A 15009-nucleotide genomic window follows, 5' to 3' on the forward strand; every position below is an offset into this window, starting at 1 on the left:
CTCCTACACCATCACTACGTTTCAACTCACCAAGTTCCAAAAACTCTCCTATCTTGGCTTTCAGCTGTTCATAAATTTGGTCCTCAGCATCTTTTCGGGCATCCTGCATTATATTTCAGCGCACATTGTCACTGGGCACCAACATACCCTCCCTCTCACCTTGAACATTGTCCGCCCTTGAAGTTTAGCCACATGATGACTGTCACCACACCACCGGCTGTAAAAAACGAGTTGCCTTGAGCACCACACACGAGCATGCAGATGCATTTCCAGGGCGATACTCACTTGAAAATAGAGGAGATGAACTGCTCCAGGTACACACTAGCATCTTCAAGGTAGTTTGTATTTATCGTGATTTGTATTAGCTAAACAAGAAGACAAAACCGATTATACTCTTCAATCAATGCAACTAAATTTGGCTTTTGCACACACCTGCAGAAGACCAACATTTGGTTTTTTGATGAGTGATGAGAGGCAACCTCCTAGTGTTCGGGTCAGCAGCAGGTTGGTAGCTTTCCGTACCATGTCCTCAACTTCAGTTTGACTGCAAAGTATAACACCAAAGGACCACAAATAGTCATGCCTGTTATAGCGTTCTTTTATTCCTAGCACACACCTGACATTGAGGTCTTCAGAAAACTTGAGGCATTCACGGATAAAGCCTTTGACTTCATCAAAGATGCCAGGCACAAACCGTGAAAATGGAAACTTTTTTGGAAATGGTGCCTGAAATGTAGGAACAATACAGGCACTCTCCAGGCACTTGCCACAAAAACTTCACATACCTTTTCCAATACCTCATCTCGAAATGGGAAAATAGCCACAACTTTCTGGTACTCCTCTTGTGTTGCAACTTCAATAGGGTGGTAAGAGTCATCATCAAAAATCCTGCGAAAGGTCTGAACACAATGCTTCATGAGAATCTCATTGTAATGCTCCTGTATCTCAAGTAACAAGTTGTGCACTGGGTCCACGTGATATCCGTAGCTCTGCAAAAGAAGAAAAAAAGGCGTAAGGGGTGTTTTCGAGTCTAAAGCACTAGTTTACAGAGTTAAAGGCTGCTGACGAAACACCTTACCCGTAGTGTTTCGCTGAACAGGAGAATAAGTTTCTTAACATCAAGCATCAGGCTGGCTTCTGTGCAGTAGGCCTAGAATTGACCAGATCCCATTCAAACTGTCTGCACACTCAAAAAAGTATACATATTCTTAGCATGCTACTTACAGTGTGTGTCCTTAATGCTGCTGTTATCTTTAACAAGGCATTCTCCCAGACTTGGTCCAGGTATGCCTGATTCACAAGGCCACTTGCTGTGTTCAAAATGTGGTCCTCAACCACAAAGAACCTGAGAACATAAACATGATGCATCAATGACACTACCTGATACAGTGTAATAAAATAATAACTGCTTCTGCAATTATTCCTACTGAGATACTCCTGTGAGTACACTACTTACCCAACAATTTCTGCAAAGTATTTACGATATCCATCACTTGTCTCGTGCTGAAAATCATGAATGTATTAGAACCCACACATACAAAATGCCGAAAAAGTACTGCCAGCGATTAACAAGACTGAGTCATCACTAAAACCTACCAGATAAATACACTTTCTAACTTGAAAATGATGCAGCATATACAAGTAAAAATGCCATACTGCAACATGAAGTTTGACTACCTCAAGTGCCCAGTGTGTGCAAGGCAAAAACTCTTTTGGCCAAAGGTTGGTGCTTGTGTGTGTCAAGCCTCTTCTCTGTCTTCGTCTTTTGTACTTTCACCCTGTACCAACCAAGTTTCTAAACTTTACAACAAAATAAAAAATTGCTAATTTCAGAAAATAGTTATTTTTGTCCATATTGAAATGCAATTTACATCTCATGGTGCACCAATAAAAAAATTTTAATTTATACCTTAAAGGGGCCCTCTAACACAATTCAACCCCCCAGGTTTTATTCGTGGGTCGTGTAGACTGAAGTACAGACAGATCGATACGCAGGGTTTAATGTCCCAAAACTACCATATGATTACGAGAGACGCCGTAGTGGCGGGCTTCAGAGATTTCGATCACCTGGGGGCTCTTTAACGTGCACCCAAATCTGAGCACACGGGCCTACAGCATTTTCACCTCTATCAGAAGTGCAGCCGCCGCAGCCGAGATTCGATCCCGTGACCTGCGGGCCAGCAGACAAGTACCTTAGCCACTAGACCATCGCCGCGGGGCAGTACAGACAAACTAATGCAGCCAAAACAACAGTAATAACTGCACGCAGTCTGAAGTTATTCGACTTGGAAAATTCAAAATACAAGACAAAAATGCCGACCCTCAACTCAATTTTTGTGGGGTCACCTGACTACATTTCACTCGCCCGTGACGTCGGAGCGCTGCCCCAATGAAATGAGCTGGAAGTGCCTACGTAGGGGAAACTCTCACCCCATTGTTGCTTTTTTTTCTTCAAGGTGACGTTATCCACTGCTAGGGGGCCGTATAGACCAGACGCGTCTCACATGGGCTCCTGCTTCCCGTGCTTTCCAACCCGGAACAAGGCCAGTGACAAACCCAAGAGTTTCACAGCCTCAACTGCCAAGACACGAGGAATCGGCGGACACTAGCACCTTTTGTGTGAGCGCATCCTGTCTCATGATATAAGACTCAATTCCCGACAAGCGCACGTCCAGTTTGTTAAGCCTAACGCCAACTTCGCTCACGAATAAAGCCGCGCGGCGCGTACACTATGCGCTCAGGCGTACCTGATGGCACGGCGTGAGCACTCGCGCTCGTTGTGGCGAAGAGCTCTTAGAATGAGCAGAGATGCAGCCGCAGCAAGCGAAATGCAAAGAAACCAGCAAGACGAAGAAAATGCAATGCAAACTGACCCAGTGAAGGCAAACAAAACAACAGAAAATTTGTGGACCTATAACGCTAGCAGTGGCAGAACTATTGAAACGGAAAGTGCTTGGATTACGAGAAATAAGAAAAACAAAAAGGCTGCCGCCAATCCGAGGACACCGGCCAAGCAACCCACAGGGCAGCCACCTATCACAGAGCAGATGCTAAAGTCATCACCATCACAGCAACAACGCAGGCCCAAGATGCCACCTCTGCCGCTCGATGGTTTTAAAATCGTCTACCGCCCGCAAGCAGGTCTCAACCTCGCCAAATGGAACACCGTCATCGTCACACATGCCATCGGAAGAGCGAGTGGACTATCGCAGCAAGACTTTAATGACAAGGTACATGTACAGGTCCAAAGAATGGAAAACTTAATTATTGCCAGCACTGCCGCCAATGAAGACGCAAAGAAGCTAGTAAGCATTAAGAAAATACAGTTTGGAGGCAATTTCTACAATGTGAACAGCAACATACGCACTCCGGACGACGTCTCCAGAGGCGTCATCAATGGCTTAATACCTGGAACAAGCACCGCAGAACTCATGGCTGGAATCCGCGCACCGGCAAAATACACCGTTCTTCACGCCCGAATGCTGGGTCAATCGTCCGCGGCAGTTGCATTCTTCAAAGGACTGCATGTTCCCTTCTACAAAATATTCCAGTGCGTAGACTTCCGATGCAGACCATATCGCAAGTCCATTCAATACTGCCGAACCTGTGGCAACACTGGTCACCGTCAAGACATCTGTCCAAGGCCTATCCCAGATTTCTGCTACAAATATGGCAACACCGGACAAATGCAGGGACATGAGTGCAAACCCATGTGCAAGATGTGCGGAGAAGGGCACGAAACTGCAAGTAAAGAGTGCAAGCGGAGACTAACGCCAAATCCACCACCCTAAAATATTAGACAACAGCGCCTCAACAGGATACAGGAAATAAACCACTGGAACTTCATTGAAGAAGAGTTCCCCGAGCTTGGCACCTCTGTAGCTAGATCAAGCAGTAGGAGCAGAACCAGCTTCACTAGGCGCAGCAAATCCAAGTTCATCTTGCTATCTATTTCACGCTCCCGCTCTCGCACGCGCTCGCCATCAGCCCAATGAATCAGCTACGCCGCCGTGGTAAGCGACTCGAGTGGTAGCAGCAGCTCGACCTCTATATCGCCGGAAACCGCATCCATACAGGCCCTCGAAGATAGACTGCAAGACCAGCAGAGGAAGCTCCAGAATCAGCACAGCCAATTGCAAAACAAAGCCTTATTGACAAGCTGCTTCAGTCAGAAAAGACAACAAATGCTCATAGACAAACTACTTCAAAAATGCTAGGAGCAGCGAAAAAATTCTTGAAAATGCGGAACAACAATGCCAAGTGGTAGAAGACACAAGCTCGCAGCCGGGCAAGATGCTGCCAAAGGTAGATGTTCAAGCTCTTGTGGATGCCAGGTGCACGATATTGCAGGAAGCTTTTATGACAAACATCCATGCCAAGATGGAAAAGACTGTCCAATCAGCAATCGAAAAAACCACCGCAACCTTCGAACACAAAATTACCACGTTAAATGCCAAGATTGACGAGATCGCTGCACAATTCGACATTTTTGTTGCACACGAGAAAAAAACTTTTGTCACCGTGGCACAGCTAGAGACCTTCAGCAACCCACGCCAGCACTATCGAAAGAAGGCGCGGGCGAACAGCCACAATACCTCTCGCTCAGTCTCACCCACTTGCGATCACCAACGTGAAGTCGAATCAATCAACGCGAGTAGCTACCATGAGTTAAAAAAACAGCAATCAACTTTAAGCATATGGCAATGAAACTGTAGATCGTACCGTCCATGACATACGAGCCTTCAACCAACCCCACATCATCGCACTCCAGGAAACCAACACCCAGGACGTCCGTCTGCAAGGATACATGACTTGCGCACAAACCCAACGCAATGCCATACTTGTCAAGAAAACTCTCAGCGCAAAAGCATGACGTCAAGCAAACATAGACAGAGCACACCCTCATAGAGCTTCTGCCAGAATGAAAAACGCAGAAAAGCCTATTCATAGCCAACGTGTACAGCCCCTCCTCGAGACAAACTACCAGATTTTGGTCACTTCATACGAGAACTCAGGAAGTGCACAAAAGGCCACCAAATCGTCATAGTGGGAGACTTCCATGCCTCACACACCGCATGGGGTCATCATATCACCATGAAGAAAGACTCTAGGGTGCATGATGTCGCTCAGCACCACGAACTAACATTGTGGAACAACCCTCTCCAGAAGACGAGAATCGGGAACAGCGTCTCCAGGGACACCAATTCTGATCTCACCTTCATGGCGAACGTCACCCGGGCAGAGTGGAGTGTGCTACCATAAACCTTAGACAGCGACCACCATATCCTCCAACCTGACGTAGCGCACACTCGTCGCCAGACCAAGACAGGAATAGCACGCTCAACGGCATGGAATTTCTACAGGGATGACCTCGCTGCTGAAACCACTATAACCGACATCGAAGAGTGGTTCAAGAATGTCCTAGACACATCTGAACGACACACTAAAAACGTACAGCTCAACAGCGATATGCCCGTAGTCGACGCTCCTCTTCTCCACTTCTGGGAGGCTAGGAGAGGACTTCTCAAGAGGTTGAAGCGGCAAAAGCTTAACAGGAAGCTTCAGCGATGCATCGCTCTCCTCACCAAGCAAAGTCAAGATTATGCCAACCAACTGGCCAGGCAGAACTGGCACGCCTTTTGCGACAAGCGACGGAGAACTCTTAGCACCAAGAAAACCTGGCACCTGCTACGCTTTCTTATGGGCACGCAACCCTCCAAAGCGGCACAGAAGCAGCATCTTCACAAGCTTATTCACAACTACGCCGGATCGGAAGAGCATCTCCTTCAAGAATTAGTGAAAAAGCTTTGCGGAGACGCGCCCGCTGTCGCGACATTTAACACCAAGGAATATGCGAGAACACCAAACTCTGACCTCGACTGGCCCTTCACGCAAGCGGAGCTTAATGCTGCCCTATCGAAGTTGACAAGAAATACCAGCCCCGGAAAAGACCGAATCGTCAACAAATACTTGCGCAACTTACCACACCAGGCCACCACAGCTCTTCTCCAATATTACAACGGTTGCTGGGAGAAAGGAGAGCTGCCTGCGGTTGGGAAACACTGAGATCACCGTGATCCCCAAGCCAAACAAAACCTATCAGCATTCAAAACTTGGGCCCAATTTCTTTCACCTCGTGTGTGGGAAAGCTATTTGAGCATATTGTACATAACTGCTTGACCCTGTACCTAGAAGATAATGGGCACCTACCAGATATGATGTTCGGCTTCAGACAGCACCTCTCAACGCACGACGTGCTTCTACTACTTATAGAATACTTTCTTGATCACCTCATTCACCGAACCAAATACTCAATACCCGGAGTCGAGGTCAAGGGGGCCTTCGACAACGTAATTCATGACGGGATCCTCACGAACCTTTAAGGAACCAGCTGCGGCGTTAGGACCTACATGTATGTCCGAAACTTTCCGACAGACAGTACAGCAACTGTGGGCATCTGGAACATCCACAGCAAAAGTTTCCAACTACCTAAAAGAGGCACGCCACGGGGTTCGGTCATGTCATCGCTACTGTTCAACGTGGCCATGTTCAATCTGCCCAAGGTTCTCGATAAAATACCAGATGTGCGGCACACGATGTATGCTGATGACATCACGCTCTGGCTCCAGTCTTCGAGCATTGGGAGACAAGAGAGTTGCTTACAAGATGCTGTAAACACCATTGAAAAGTATCTCTGACACTGTGGCCTCAACTGTGCCACCAAAAAGTCTGAGCACCTTGTACTCAAAGCAAGGACAAGAGGCAGGCCTCCCATATACGAAGAGCCCGACCCTTGTGTCACCCTCAACGGGACAATTATTCCGAAATTTGATACGCTATGGGTGCTCGGACTTCACACACACAAAGATGGATCGCGAGCGGCCACCATACCGAGACTCCAAATAACTCTCTCGCATCTCACGCACCTCATCAAGAGGATCGCAAACCAACGCAATGGGCTTAAAGAACACGACACCCTACGAATAATGCAAGCTCTGCTCCCCAGCCACATCATGTACGGCACGCCATGCCTCAGTTTAAAAACCGCAGAACTAAAAAAAACTTAATCTTATGATAAGAAAGGCAACCAAAGCCACCTTGAGACTACCACCCATGGCTTCTACTTCACAACTTCTACACATGGGTGTCCACAACAAGTGACGAGAGATCGCGGAGGCTCACAAGAACAGCCAGCTGGAACGACTCAAGCTCACGCCGACCGAGAAGTCCGTACTGCCGTATCTCAACTACAGCGAATCATACATTGCGGATGCAGACCGGAAAAAGCGCATCCCGATGGACGTTCGAGAGTCCCTGTCCATCGCGCCTATCTCATGCAACGTGCACGCCACATTCCAAAAAGGTAGACGAAAGGCTAGAGTAGAAGCACAACGAAAGTTCAGGCAAGACCCGAACGTCCGCTATACTGACGCGGCCAAGTACCCCCGTAGAAACTCGTATGCCATCAGCGTCGTAGACTCTCAAGGCTGAGAGTTAGCGTCGGCCACAGTCAAGGCACGCAACTCAGAAGCAGCAGAAGAAGTGGCAATCGCTCTTGCCACCACCACATGTAAAGACGCCGCAGTGATCTTCACCGACTCAGAAGCCGCTTGCCGGAATTATGCGAAGGGCCGCGTCTCAGCCAACGCAATTAACATCCTGCAACGCCGAAGCTCTCCACTTCCATATACCTGCATAATCTGGGTTCCTGGACACGAGGGTCTACAGGGAAATGAAGCGGCCCACGCCGCTGCCCGTGAGCATGTCAGCCGGGCTGCCCTGGGACCAAAGGATACTTAATCCGTGGCTGCAGAGATGGACGTAGTAGAAAACACCTACTCGTCGCTACTTCAACGCTACAAACTGGAGCGACGGGTGTACCCTTCACCCCATCCAATACTAACCAAAGAAGAGAGCTAATTTTCAAACGCCTGCAAAGCAACACTTGCATACATGGCATGTTAATGCTCCGCCTCTACACAACGTCACATGGCTACATGTGCCCGCTCTGTAGCGTACCGGACACCCAGGCACACTTGCTCCTGGAATGCCAGTGCCATGCAAATCACGACGTGCTACTGGAGTGGAACTAAGCCCAAGAAAAAATGACCACCTAATGGAAACGTGAAAGGCCAAGCTCGTCCTCGAGGACCTGGAAGACCAGCAACAACTAGTCGCCAGGGCCAATAGGGCAGTCGAAGCCAGAGGGTTCCTGGACTAGTCGCCAGGGCCAAGAGGGCAGTCGAAGCCAGAGGGTTCCTGGACTAGGGAAACCTGCCACCTTAGGGTGAGACCGGGCCTAGCTCGGTACACTGCTTCTAAATAAATGTTTATATCTCTCTCTCAAGGTGACGTTGACCTTGTTGCCACAGTAACCAACATGGTGCCTGGCTTGCCAGAACGTGAGCGGGACCTGCTGTGTGGAAGGGAAGTATTTGCTGTTTTTTGCAACATTCTAAGTCACTCCCTCCTAATATTTCGAGAAAGAAACTTGTGGAACGACCAGGATAGTGACGTACTGTTGACGCTTCGGGCATTGTTCGGTGAGCCGCTCGACGAACAACAACGGTCCACTGCACCCCTTCAACAGTACACGTGCGGAGAGACTGCTCACCAACTCCCAAAACCAAGAAGAGGGAAGAAAGAGAGAGAGAGGTCTTTCGTATGGACATCTGACCCATGCAAGCCAAAAATCCAGTGGCGAAATAGCAGCCTGCATCTCTGTCATGCTTTGTAGTCGCAATCTTTTTTTTATGTGGCAGCGTCTGTCTGTTCAGAGTTCGATGAAAAAACACAAAGAAAAATGAAACAGACTAGTAAACCCAGTTTTGATCCCACACCACGATCGCTTCTAACGTTACATTTATCCAATCATAAGGCGGCAACCTTCCAGCGTCATTTCCGCCCGCTAAGTTTTGGCAAGTGCCACTACGTGCTGGTGCAATCGGCAGCAATGCATCGACATTATTGCGTGATTAAAATTCTAAGTCATTTCATATAGGCACTTTGACCTATGCTAAAATTATCTCCAGCCATCTCCATCTATTGGCCTACACAAACCACAAATAAAAATTGGTGCTTCAATAGTGTTAGAAGGACCCTTTAATTGAAAGCAAGTGAACCATCTATATAAGGAAAGTTTCATGATTACAATTTTCGTTTTAAGGAAAAAAAATTTTTGACCATTTCGATCAACAGCTATCTTCCCATTTGGTCATTAGGCAGCTTCCTCGTTGAAGCTCCCCATTGCCATCAATAGGAAACTTACAAAATTATTTCTATCCTTGAAACTAAAAATGACATGGTAAAACTTATCATAAAAGAAAGTTTATTGGTTTGCAATTAGGGTATATAGCTACTTTTTAATTGTAGCCCCACATGGTATAAATTGCATCTTAATATTATCAAAAATTACAATTTTCTTAAACAGGTGATTTTTACTCATAAAGATTAGAAACTTGAGGGCTCTGAAAATATTTTTTTGCAAATATATAGCTCCGGCAGAGCAAGTGTATTCATTATACAAGGTGCAATATTACAATGAAAGAAATGCAAACATGAAACATTTTGGCTAAATTTCTGGAAGCATACATGATAGAGAAATGGCACTAATCTTATTGATCTTCAAACAGCTTATACAAACATCTCTGCTTAATATATAAACCAAATTTGGTATTGAAACAAGAAACAAAACTCTTAGAATAAATTTTTTCATAAAACACCAAGACGACATTATAGAAAATTCGAAAGGTACCCACATTAGCAAAAAATTTCTTCTTTTCAAAATAGTTTAGCAATTAATTGCTTTCAATGCAATAAATCCACACGATTTTTTTTTCTACATGCATTTCAGATGGCCACCATAATAGCTAAGACATTTGGCATAAGGTAACCCACAAGACATCATTCAGCACCAGAAGACAAACCTACAGCAGTTGTGAACAAAGTTGGCACAACCCCTGGTCAAAAATTTCATACCATGTTCATTTGCGGTTGTAAGGCAAGCCGAGCCTGGTGCTTTCGTTGTTGTCGGTAGTAAGCTTCAAACGTTTCCCGTGATCCCAGCACACTGTAGATGTGGTGGCAGCGGTACACTGGTGAGAAATCCACCAAGTCTTGTGCGCTCATGTCTTCGTCCAAGGTCTGTTCTTGCTTGCAGCCCTGGTTCAATGCCACCTCCCCAATGCGTCCTGAATGCTTGCGAATATTCTCAAGGAAATCTTTCAGCTCTGACAAGGATGCTTCCTTGATACGGTCACGCAGCTTTGGTATACAGACTGCCATGGACTGGGCAAACCGATGCTGAGACACTCGCGGCAAATATGTGTGCTCCAACTGTTCAATAGTCTTAAGTGCTGGGTAATACCGGCGTTCTTTCATCTGTTGCATTAATTTAGCATAAACATCAAGTACAGGAAGACACACACTTAGGCTTCCAATCGTCCAGGCTATGTTACTTTGAATGTGACCATACTTGACTAATTCATCAGCCCTTTGTAACATACGCTTTGCAGTTTCTTGCAGCTCCTGGTCTGTTCGGGTTACTTCGTTCTGTAATAATAAAAAAAAAAGTTGCACATGGATCTGTAGATTAGATTTTTCACAATTCCAGCTTTAAGCAATCTCAGTGTTCGTCCCAAAACCTTTTGTCATATTTTTAGTTAAAACCACTATGTTTGCATGAAGCTGTCTCGTTAGCTTTATTTCCAACCCTATACTTGCAGCATGCTTGTTATTAGTGTCTGTGCCAATTTTAATAATAGCTAGCATACTACTTCTTAACCTACTTCCTTCAAACTGTGAGACTTTTATTAGAGCATAGGCTGCTATGCTCTTACAACAGCTGATTTTGATGATGCAGTTGTTGGCCATCACTGCTATTTCGCAAAATGAGAAAAAAAAACAGGGTTCAAGTGGGAATATTGGCCAGGAAATATGCGTAGCATGGCATTTGAGTAATCTACAACAGAGCTAGACCAGTGTTCAAACTTCTTCACAAGAAAACCCTAAAGAGGCGTCACGTCAGGCAAGGAACTGATGTAATCTTGCGCAAGAAGAGATATATCCCACTATAGGCACATCACAAAATGTTTATTGCATAACGTGTGCCTGGTTTGAAGCTTCCCACCCATCACGAAGCGCTCACCCATAATGCATCACCAGCCTGTATCAACAAAGTGTGAGGCTACATAGGTGCTATGTTTCCTTACAGATGCTTACCTCATTACTTTGCAAAATGATTTATGGCACAGTGGGTACCTAGCAACTTCACTTGTTTTCCTAAGAGAGTATACAAAGGGCTCTATGAAGGCCGCTCACGATGGGACTGCGCTGCACGTCCTGTGCAGGCCTGCCACTTTCTTTACATTTATGAATTCTCGAGAAGCATCATCAGGTCTCCCAGTGCCCCTGCAGGTCTTATGAAGTATTGTCAGGTCTTGCCGAACCTTACAAAATGTCATGACACAAACAAGGCTTCTGCCTTAGCAATTCACTGAGTTACAATGCTTGTGCAAGAGGTAGCTTCGTATGAGCGCTGCATTTTGTAGTTTTAACAAGCCACTGTCACTGCCGCCTAGTGATAGTTTTTATTGATTACCAACTGTGGTCATCTTTTCAAACAAGCCAAGGAAAAGTGATTTGTAGAAGCATTTATTGATTATTTACAGGGTTTTTACCGTAAAATTCAGAAGACACTAGTAATAAATAGGGCTTGTACAGAAAACTCCGAACTTTAGAGCCCTCAGAAGTGATCAAGTAAAAGTGAATAAACTTATCACTGACAAGTGTGCCATCAGCGAAATGTGTACAATGCCAGTGATAATTCCTAGTGCTGCTAAGTGAACGTGACGACACATTTGCATGAATGTCTACTTCACACCAACACTGCAAGAAGTTCTACGATATCGCAAGCAGTTTATGAGCAAAAATCATTGCTAGGTGGCAATAGAGTGGCTACGTTAAGGCATGCACTTTTTCATTATATTAGAAAATAACCCAATACCATCAAAAATCAAGGGAGGTGTTTAATTTAGACTCGCAAAGCAAGTCTGAGAGCACTGTGGCGAGCTTTATGTACACATACTCTGGTACAACACACAACGCAACACTCACTTTCAGCTTTTGTGCTTTGCTCCGTACGTGCAAAAGCTCTCTGATGCAGTCAATGAAGCCCTGGTAGTGGAAGTTGCACATCTTTTCAATCTCTCTGTCATGATCGTTGATGCGAGCGTCCAATTTTTCGAGAAACCTTTCATGTTCGTCTCCGTCATAAATAGCCCTGTGCAAGAGGTCAGAGCGAAAAGTGAGGAATCGAGGTATAGCGGACGTGTTCGAAGCTTCGGACGTACCGAACACACCCCCTTCACGTCAGACATGTTCATCAGCGACTACCGGCCGCAAAACGCAATAACAATTACATCCGCAATGTGTCGTGCACAGTATGTTGAGAAGCAGTGAGATGCCTCGACAATAATTCTACAGGTTTCAGCCTCGACATTCGTACGAGCAAGACACTGGAGCACAAGGTGTAACACTTAGCGAGATTTAGTTTACAGACTGCCAAGCTGTAGCACAGACATGTATGACGACTTCTAATAAGAATCGTAATAAATAGTGCGAAAATAGTTTCCAAGCACTGCCGAGTAGTAACGCGGTATTGGTGTCATACAGTGACATGAAGTCTACCTGAGAACCAGACCGACGCTGCTCGAGTCGCTTGTTTCCAACTCAAAAAGCAAGTGCTCATGTTCAAGTCGACCTGTCGTGCACGAGTCTGAAGTTGCCTCTGCTTTGCTCTCGATCATTTGGTCACGTTAGGAAAGCAAACTCCACTACTAAACGGGCTCAGGGGGCCGACAACACGTCGCGGCCGGACGTCCCACACCACGACACAGACGACACTGCGAACCGATAACGCGCTCAGCGCGCCAAGCGTGAGCCAGAGTAATTACTTAGTAAATATTTAATACGTAGCTGTTAAGTGTCCACATCAGTAAAAAAAAATCGCTTTGCGGTTGTATTTTTACGTAACGTTTTATTGATCTCTACTGGTGATAAATTTATTCGCGCGTTCTGCCAGCCAAACGCGCGGGAATTCAAATCAACTGTAGTAATCGCGGATGGTTTTTCGTTCTCTGGTGGAATGCAGGAGTGTGTCCGAGGCTTGCAGGCGAGCGGAATAAACACGCTTCCATGCCGCCACAAAATGTTTTCTCACTCACTTGACTTCCTAGCTTTCCTACAGTCGCAAGTTCAAATCCTACCTTCATACTTTTCTGGAATCTACAAGAGACCACGAAAAAACGAGGACACACAAGACACTACAGGAACATGCCATCCTCGCAGACATCCGCCACAAAAGCAGGGAAAGCAAGCTGAAGCAATCATACAGACGAACGAAACTGCACCCGCTCACCTGACTATTGGGTAAATTGCTACAACAGCGTCCAGCGTCTCCGCTAGGTAGATGTGGTGCTCTATTTTCTTGTTAAGAAGGTCATTTTTACTGTCGATGAGTATGTCTGCCATGGCGTGAGGCAAGCACGTGAGGCATGCACGTGAGCCTCGCGTGCCGTGGCTTGAACGGCAATTTGGTAGCACGAGCGTCTATCAAAGCGGGCAGTCATAGTATTCAATGCTGATGTTGATAGCTGCGGTTGTGGATGCCCACGGTACGGCAGCATTGCAAGAGAGTGCGACTTGCATGAGCAACTGTGTGTCTCGCATAAGCACACGTACTGAATGCACTCAGACGTAAAATACCAACGCACAACCTGTACTGCCGCTTAAACATGTGGCTGCAGTAGTTGACACTTAATAACGTGGGGCAGTTGCAATAACAGCCTGCAGTAAAAGGCTGGCCAGCTGACTGACAGTCCTGGTGTCGCGGCTGCATGCCACACGACAGCTTGGTGAGGGTAAAGGAACTAACCCGCTACTTCGATCTGCTTCTCCCGAGAATGAATAGCTCATAACCGGAGGGGCCGGGTAAGTGCCACTGCATGTCACCTCTTTCTTTCACTCCCCCCCCCCCCCCCCCTTTTTTTTCAGTGTATGGGGCCCACATGGAAAGTATGAAGAAAAGCTATGCTTGAACATAAATATTCCACATATGCAACTTCATCCTCTTCAATTAGGTACAATTCTAATAGGCAGGAAATTTAAATTTACTGGCTCGTTTTTTTTTTTTTTTTGTTAAGCACAACATTAATTAAAACTAATAGACAAAAAAAACAAGGAAAGGGTCATAGCTTTCCTTGGCTTAAGCCAGTGCTGAAGGAAAATGAATTTGGAAACCCCCTTGCTAGATTGTAGGGTTGTGTGTTGGCAAAACAAATTTCAATTAATGTACACACAGCCATGTGCACCACAGACAATGTAATACAAGTCTGTCCAGGCTAATTAATATATTATAGTATTTCACATAAAGCACATCCTTTGCAAACATCTTATATGCATTTTCCAAATTTTACAAGACCTGTGTCGTATGATGCTGTAGACAGTGCTAAGAAATGCTGCCATTGTACTCAATGTCAAAATTACTATAAATTAGTGGTATAACAAATACTACTACATGCATTACATGAGCCAACATTTCATTTTATTGCGAGCTGTTTTATGTCAAATACTGTAGATCACACTGGCGACAACTGGGAATTGCTTGTTTCAAGTCTGCATCAAAAAATGAGAGAAAACCTAAATAAAAAACTATTTTGTATATTTCTATAAATTAGTGTGTAAAACAACCTGTCAGCTGCTTTTCCTTTCTTCACTTTTGCTCCAATTGATATAACCTTCTCCCCCATTCGATCAGCTAGGCTTTTAAGCACTGACATCAACAATGGGCGCTGCTTGCTGCTGTTGCAGGACGCTCAAGAATAATGCATGATCAAACACAGAAAACATGTGATTGTGCAAGGTATGAGTCGCTGGACATTGTTTCCTGACAATGCCGCTGTGAGGACACCAAGCAGGAGCCATGCCATATTCCAGCCATCACATAGTAAG

At 45.6% G+C, this 15009-nt stretch overlaps 1 protein-coding gene across 3 annotated transcripts in view; it reads right to left on the minus strand.

Moving 5' to 3' along the window:
- Positions 1 to 13561, minus strand: part of Sec15 (exocyst complex component Sec15) — a 36144-nt gene extending 22583 nt beyond the window's left edge. For 2 of the 3 annotated variants that reach the window (XM_037427004.2, XM_075877139.1), the window contains exons 1-12: positions 12688 to 12913; positions 12115 to 12280; positions 9979 to 10551; positions 1457 to 1503; positions 1225 to 1345; positions 1079 to 1150; positions 786 to 989; positions 617 to 726; positions 433 to 544; positions 286 to 365; positions 160 to 217; positions 31 to 103 (exon numbers count right to left, since the gene is read on the minus strand). In XM_037427004.2, coding sequence (XP_037282901.1) covers positions 31 to 103; positions 160 to 217; positions 286 to 365; positions 433 to 544; positions 617 to 726; positions 786 to 989; positions 1079 to 1150; positions 1225 to 1345; positions 1457 to 1503; positions 9979 to 10551; positions 12115 to 12280; positions 12688 to 12806 — 1735 coding nt within the window. In that variant the 5' untranslated portion in view covers positions 12807 to 12913. Of the gene's footprint in view, positions 1 to 30; positions 104 to 159; positions 218 to 285; positions 366 to 432; positions 545 to 616; positions 727 to 785; positions 990 to 1078; positions 1151 to 1224; positions 1346 to 1456; positions 1504 to 9978; positions 10552 to 12114; positions 12281 to 12687; positions 12914 to 13417 lie in introns of those variants that run through there. The other variant, XM_075877138.1, reaches the window with a different exon arrangement.
- Between the last annotated feature and the right edge of the window lie 1448 nt (positions 13562 to 15009).

Source organism: Rhipicephalus microplus, chromosome X (assembly GCF_043290135.1).
Source record: "Rhipicephalus microplus isolate Deutch F79 chromosome X, USDA_Rmic, whole genome shotgun sequence".
Classification (NCBI taxonomy): Eukaryota; Metazoa; Arthropoda; class Arachnida; order Ixodida; family Ixodidae; genus Rhipicephalus; species Rhipicephalus microplus.